This window comes from Physeter macrocephalus, chromosome 4 (genome assembly GCF_002837175.3).
Source record: "Physeter macrocephalus isolate SW-GA chromosome 4, ASM283717v5, whole genome shotgun sequence".
NCBI classification, from domain to species: Eukaryota; Metazoa; Chordata; class Mammalia; order Artiodactyla; family Physeteridae; genus Physeter; species Physeter macrocephalus.
The window spans coordinates 85,925,058-85,932,123 of NC_041217.1; the positions used below are offsets into that span (position 1 = coordinate 85,925,058).

A 7,066-nucleotide genomic window follows, 5' to 3' on the forward strand; every position below is an offset into this window, starting at 1 on the left:
TTTTGATTTGCATTTCTCTAATGATTAATGATGTTGAGCATTCTTTCATGTGTTTGTTGGCAATCTGTATATCTTCTTTGGAGAAATGTCTATTTAGATCTTTTGCCAATTTTTGGATTGGGTTGTTTGTTTTTTTGTTATTGAGCTGCATGAGCTGCTTGTAAATTTTGGAGATTAATCCTTTGTCAGTTGCTTCATCTGCAAATATTTTCTCCCATTCTGAGGGTTGTCTTTTGATCTTGTTTGTGGTTTCCTTTGCTGTGCAAAAGTTTTTAAGTTTCATTAGGTCCCGTTTGTTTAGTTTTGTTTTTATTTCCATTTCTCTAGGAGGTGGTTCAAAAAGGATCTTGCTGTGATTTATGTCATAGAGTGTTCTGCCTATGTTTTCCTCTAAGAGTTTATTAGTGTCTGGCTTTACATTTAGTCTATCTTTCTGTTAATGTTGTTTTCGTTCCACAGGCTGCAGGATTGTAATCCTTTTTTTTCTGCTGTCTGCCCTCTGGTGGATGAGGCTATCTAAGAGGCTTGTGCAGGCTTCCTGATGGGAGGGACTGTTGGTGGGTAGAGCTGGGTGTTGCTCTGGTGGGCAGAGCTCAGTAAAACTTTAGTCCGCTTTTCTGCTGATGGGTGGGGCTGAGTTCCCTCCCTGTTGGTTGTTTGGCCTGAGGCGACCCAGCACTGGAGGCCACAGGCTCTTTGGTGGCGCTAATGGTGGACTCTGGCAGGGCTCACACCGAGGAACACTTCCTAGAACATTTGCTGCCAGTGTCCTTGTCCCCACCGTGAGCCACAGCCACCCACTGCCTCTGCAGGAGACCCTCCAACACCAGCAAGTAGGTCTGGTGCAGTCTCGTATGGGGTCACTGCTCCCTCCCCCTGGGTCCCGATGTGCACACTACACTGTGTGTGCCCTCCAAGAGTGGAGTCTCTTTTTCCCCCAGTCCTGTCAAAGTCCTGCAATCAAATCCCGCCAGCCTTCAAAGCCCGATTCTCTGGGAATTCCTCCTCGCATTGTTGGACCCCCCCAGGTTGGGAAACCTGACGTGGGGCTCAGAACCCTCACTCCAGTGGGTGGACTTCTGTGGTATAAGTGTTCTCCAGTTTGTGAGTCACCCACCGAGCAGTTATGGGATTTGATTTTATTGTGATTGTGCCCCTCCCACCATCTCACTGTGGCTTCTCCTTTGTCTTTGGATGTAGAGTATCTTTTCCGGTGAGTTCCAGTGTCTTCCTGCCGATGATTGTCCAGCAGTTAGTTGTAATTCAGGTGCTCTCGCAAGACGGAGTGAGCGCACGTCCTTCTACTCTGCCATCTTGAGCCAATCTCCTTCCTCTTCATTTTTAAATCTCTTGCGTGCAGGTTTCAAAGAGCACATGGTCTCTTCTGCAACTCCTGGGGGCAGGTGAGCCTCTGTTTGGGTTGCCAGGAGGGGCGGGGGCTCGCCATGGTGCATGGAGTTCAGGGTTCTGAAGCCCATTTCTCTGCAGCTATGGTTTATGCTTACATTCTCCTATGTTTCTAATAAAGATACTACTTTGTTCTCCATCTCCTGAGTCCTCTTATTTCTCAGTTGGTCTAGAATTCAGGTGGGAAATGTGATCACTAGGTATCAGGCTCCCTGAAAATCCTCGACAAGGTAAATGAAGAACTTCAAAAATTACAAAAATGTTTTTAAGGGAAAGCATACCTCCTCCCATCCCTGCCCCTCAGTCCCTCAGTTATCACGTTTCTCTCCCCAGGGGCAATTACTAAGATCAGTTAGTGGTGTTTTCTTTTAAAGACAGACTAAATAAATACAAATACAGGTGCAAACTCAGTAATAGTGTGTAACAGCGTGAACTCAGGCGAGTTGTTTGACCTCTCTGTGCCTCCATTTTTGTATCTAAAATGAGAATAATAATAACTGTAACCTCCGAGTGTTTTGTGGGGATTCCATGACCACACGCCAAGCACTCAGAATAGTGATTGGAGTATAACAAGACTCACTAAGTTTTAGTCAGTTTGATGAATGCTGCAATTCGAATTACATAGGTGACTTTCCACATGTTTAAGTAGGATACATTCCTAGAAATAGAATTGGAAATTTTGTTAGCTGTTGCCAAAATGCCTTTCACCGTAGTTGTGTCAACTCACTCTCCCACCAGTGGTATATGTGTGTCTTAGTTCCCCACAACCTTGCCCAAACGTTTTGTTAGCAAACTTTTTGAATTTTGCTAATCTTATTGATGAAAAATATCATCTAATTGTAGTTCTAATTATGACTTCTCTTAATATGAGTAAAGTTGAGTTTCTCTTCATATGTTTAAAGGCATTTATATTTCCTTTTCTGTGACTAGCCCAACATTATCCATTGTCCTTTTTCTTTTCTATTGAGTTGTTGATTTTTTTCCCTGTTGATTTATAGGCACTTTTAATAGATTAAGAAAATCAGCCCTTTGTCTACAAGATGCTCTGCAAGTATTTTCCCAACATGTCATTTGTCTTTTGTCTTTTGAATGTTACTTTGTAAGTCAAGCTAATTAGTTTTTTCTGGTTTATTGAACAGGTGTCCTGCATTCAAAGTCATGCTCCACTCTGTTGTTTTAAAAGTCCTCCCATATTTTCTTCCAGTACTTTTACAATTTAAAAAAAATTTTTGACACATCTGGAATTTTGATACAAGGAGTAAGATATAGATCTGATCTTATTCTCATCTACATGGTTACTTAATTGTCTCAACACCATTTATGAATAAACTAATTTCCCCCAAATGATTTGATATGCCATCTTCATCATACTCTAAACTTCCACATGTATTTTTGGTCTATTTCTGGTCTTTCTATTTTATCCCTTTATTTATTTATTCATGAAACTTTAACATGTTTTAATTAGACATTCTTAAGAAAACAGTACTTTTAGTTAGCTGTTAAGGCCAGCCTTCCCATATTTTATTTGTTTATTTTTATGAATTTTCCTGGATTTGCTTTCTTGTTTATTGTTCACATAGGAGAGTTAGAATAATCTTACCTAGTAAAAAATAATCTTATTCATATTTTTACTAGGATCGTCTATGGGGTTATTCATTGGGATTTGGCAGAGGTGGTTAACGTTTAGATTAATCTTTAGTTCCCATAGAGTGTTAGGCATATATCATATGCTATAGAAAGGAGATGGACATCCACATTTGAATAGTGCTTTAGCCGATAGGGACCTTGTATTTGCGTAGAGCTCTGGGATGTATAGAGTACTTACGTATATGATATCTCATTTATTCTTACATTAAGAGATAAGGGTTATTAGTTCTGTTTTCAAGATGAGGAAATTGAAGCTTCAAAAGTTTAGGGCTTCCCTGGTGGCGCAGTGGTTGAGAGTCCGCCTGCCGATGCAGCGGACGCGGGTTCGTGACCTGGTCCGGGATGATCCCACGTGCCGCGGAGCAGCTGGGCCCGTGAGCCATGGCCGCTGAGCCTGCGCATCCGGAGCCTGTGCTCCGCAACGGGAGAGGCCGCAACAGTGAGAGGCCCGCGTACCGCCAAAAAAGAAAAAAAAAAAAGTTTAACAGACTTACCGCAATGAATGAAGGCAGCTAGTTAGTGATAGAGTTTGAGACCTGTGCCCCAATCGATCCTGAGTTAGTTCCAGAGTACCATCACCTCCTTAGGCTTTTCTGGCTGTTGATGAGCTCTGCACCTCTGGAGGTGATGGGGAAAGACACACCAATGATGGAGAAGGAGCCAGCATTGCAGAGAGTTTGCTTTTATTTGTAATCCTCTCTAGATTGTTCATTTGGTTGACTTGTCCCAAGTTGATCAATGATGCTGAGGGACGACTCCACATACTTGGAAGGGGACAAGGAAGGCAGTCTCAGCCCTCAAGGGGCTAACTGGCTGTCTGTCCAAGTGGGAGGGCCAGCAATCTTTTCTCAGGCCGGGAAAAAGACGACCCTTGGTCTTCAAAACTGCTGGCTAGCATTGCCCGATCACACCCAGACAACTCCGACTGTGGTTTCACCCAGGTCGTAGTCCAAAATTTGTTAAAAGGGAGAGTGATGTATGAAGACAATGGAGCTGAGATGAGAGGAACGAGACTCACACCTTGCTGGAAAGGCAAGGTGAGTTTGTCACTTTAATTTGAGCATAGACAACAGAGTCTGAGTCTGCAGAATGGTTCACGGTTAGGTGATTGCTCTTTTCTTTCGAGATTTTGAAAGTCATGTTGGCATAGGTAAGTGCCTCCTCTGGGGCTGAAAACTACACAGGAAGAAGGAGGAGGAATGAGTGAGTTCAATTTGGAGGAAGGTGTCTCTTAGAAGCAAGTGACATTTAGAAGCAACTTAAAGAGATCAGAAGAGCCCTTCAAAGAATCACTTGCCCAGTGTCCAGAGAAATAACACTACTCTAGTCGATAGAAGGAAATTCCACTGGCAGCAGGCCTCCATATCCAGGAAACAGCGTGGCCGTCTTACCTTGGCTGGAGGAACTGAGTGAGGATCCAGGGCCCGGGGACTGGAGTGACCTGCCACAAGTGCCAAGAAGAAGAGGGACAAGTCTCACCAATGGGGCCTGGAGGAATTGGAAGCTTCTTTCTTCAATCTTGGATGAAGGGATGGGGTGGGGGGGAGGTGTTGGAGGTGGGCGGGGTCCTTGGCTGGAGGAACTGAGTGAGGATCCAGGGCCCGGGGACTGGAGTGACCTGCCACAAGTGCCAAGAAGAAGAGGGACAAGTCTCACCAATGGGGCCTGGAGGAATTGGAAGCTTCTTTCTTCAATCTTGGATGAAGGGATGGGGTGGGGGGGAGGTGTTGGAGGTGGGCGGGGTGGGGGGTGGGGCGGGCCAGGAGAGAAGTAAAGGGATTTGAGTCCTTGGTCTGTAGAGAGGGTGGGCTATGCAAATTTTACTCCCCCTTAAAGCTAACTCTATTCTCGAAGATAGAAAAAGAAGGGCTGTCGCAGCTCTTGGAGACTTACATTTTCTGTAGCTCTTTATGATGAGGAAGACAAGGGCCATCAGCAGCAGTGTCAGTAGAACCCCACCAAGAAAGGTTAAGACCAAATATTCTTTGCTGTTGTGGGGAAGAAAATGAGCAGATGACCCGCTGGGCTTTTTGAAGTCCTTTCCTAAAGACCAGAGGGTAACCTTTCCCACCTATGGGTAAATCCCTGAAATAGATTTCACAGTGGTTAGTTAACTTTCAATCTCACCCCCGGGTTTTCAACTTTTGGCTTTGTGGTTCCAGATCCATTTGAGGGCTCAATAAAAGCTGTGGCTCTCTTCCCCCTTAAAAATGTTCACAGGACTGCACACAGCAAATTTTACCTATAAGCTTAGGGAATTCATGAATCTCTCGAGGCTTGGGGGAACCCAGGTTAAGAAACATCGAGGTGGCCAGAGAAGCAGGGTGCAAGGTCACTGCCAGGGCTGCCGTGGAGTGAGTGCTTTGTCAGGGCATTAGTGCCTCTGCCACGTCTCTCTCCAGCTTAAGGGCACCCACATACCCCACCTTATCCAAGCAACCAGCGGAGACTAACGATAGGGCTACAGCGCCTCAAAAGGAGAGAACATTGTGTACTTTAATGTGAAAACTAGATCAGGAACTTAAACAACAATCAGCTACACAAATGAAAGAAGAGCCTAGTATTTCTGCAGCCCCATATGTCCCTTTGATAAAAACATTGCAGGGTGCTCCCTTAAAGATTTTAATAAGACCCTAGGGACAAATGCTTCCTGGGACTTAAGCAGAGAATTTCAAGGCCAGGGCGTAAAGAACCAAAAGTGAAACCCAGAACTAGCATTTCCCAAAGTCCTGGGGAATCTGATCTTGGGAATTGCTGCCTTTTTTTGTTCATTTGCTTTTCAGGGCAGCTATTAACAGTGGCTAGCCAAAGGCAGCCTTAGTGAGTTTTCCTAATACTTATGCCACAAATAGAATAGCAGTTAGGGAAGGGAGCCAGAGTCTCGTAAACTACCCAGATGGTCTAATATTGAGCACAGAGACACCCTTTACTCAAATTTGGAGGATCAGATAATTCTTCCTTGCTCCCCTTTTCACTCTTCCTGGCATTAGACCCTGCATCATGGTAAAATCTGATTTTTCCAACTTCGGAAATGTTGTCTCATTACAGCCCTTCAGCAGTTTCCAGTGATTCCTGTCCCTTTTAACTCAGCAGTGAGGCAGGTAATGGGTTCTGTCCCGGACTTACTATTGTTTGTTTCAAGTTTGGAAATATTACTTCCCATGTTGCTTTCTCCTGAAAATTAAAAAAGGTACCTCTTAGAAAGCTTGGAAAGGAGACGCAGCAGAGTGGCCAATTCTGAGACTGTGATCTTAAAATTAGAGCCGTAATGTGGGAGAGAGGCAAGTGGTGGGTGGGTGGGTGTTCTAGTGAGATCAGTGGTCACATACCTTACAGTGTGAGTACTGTAGCTCAGCAGGCAGCCCTCAGCTTTGTAGGTTCATAAATTTGATCATATCAGGGCACCAAGAATTGACTGATTGCTCCAGAACTGACTCACATCAACCAACTCACAGGAGACTGATGTATGAACTAGAATAACATAGGAAACAAGTTGGTATAACCAGTGCATTCTATCAAAATGTATCAGGAAGCCAATTAAAACCATAATTTTGCTTGATAAACATCGAACTGAAGTATGATAGAAGCAGAATGGCTGATTTTAACACTGAGTGCCATCTAGGTCTGATGCATTTGCTTCACTCTTCCCTGGCAGTGCTGGATAAACTGACTAACTTGTCCTTGAAGGTTCTTCCTCTAGCCTGCATCAGACACTTCTATTTTGTTCACACATTAGATTTTCGAGTGTGAAAATGCCCTTATCTAAGCTATAGTTCTATTACGTTAAGCTTTCCGTATTTCCCTCATTTATTTATACTAAAAAGTATTAAGTACCTAAAAATAGAAAAGTAAAATCACTCAAACTTCCACTACCTATTGTTAATATTTTAGTGTATTTCCTTTGTGTTGTACTTCATGCATTTTTTAAAAGCTAGTTGAGATACTTTTTCATATCTCCTTGTTTTGTTTTGTTTTATTTTTTATTTTATTTATTTATTTATTTTTTTTTTTG

The 7,066-nt window shown here is 43.4% G+C and overlaps 1 protein-coding gene across 2 annotated transcripts in view; it reads right to left on the reverse strand.

The window, feature by feature from the left end:
- Window positions 1–3,755: 3,755 nt before the first annotated feature.
- The window catches only part of C4H1orf162 (chromosome 4 C1orf162 homolog), a 4,917-nt gene continuing 1,606 nt past the window's right edge, over window positions 3,756–7,066 (reverse strand). Inside the window, exons 1-3 of one of the 2 annotated variants that reach the window (XM_028488101.1) lie at window positions 4,948–5,087; window positions 4,446–4,495; window positions 3,756–4,230 (exon numbers count right to left, since the gene is read on the reverse strand). In XM_028488101.1, the coding sequence (XP_028343902.1) occupies window positions 4,069–4,230; window positions 4,446–4,495; window positions 4,948–4,987 (252 nt within the window). In that variant the 5' untranslated portion in view covers window positions 4,988–5,087 and the 3' untranslated portion in view covers window positions 3,756–4,068. Of the gene's footprint in view, window positions 4,231–4,445; window positions 4,496–4,621; window positions 4,673–4,947; window positions 5,088–6,180; window positions 6,526–7,066 lie in introns of those variants that run through there. The other variant, XR_003679258.1, reaches the window with a different exon arrangement.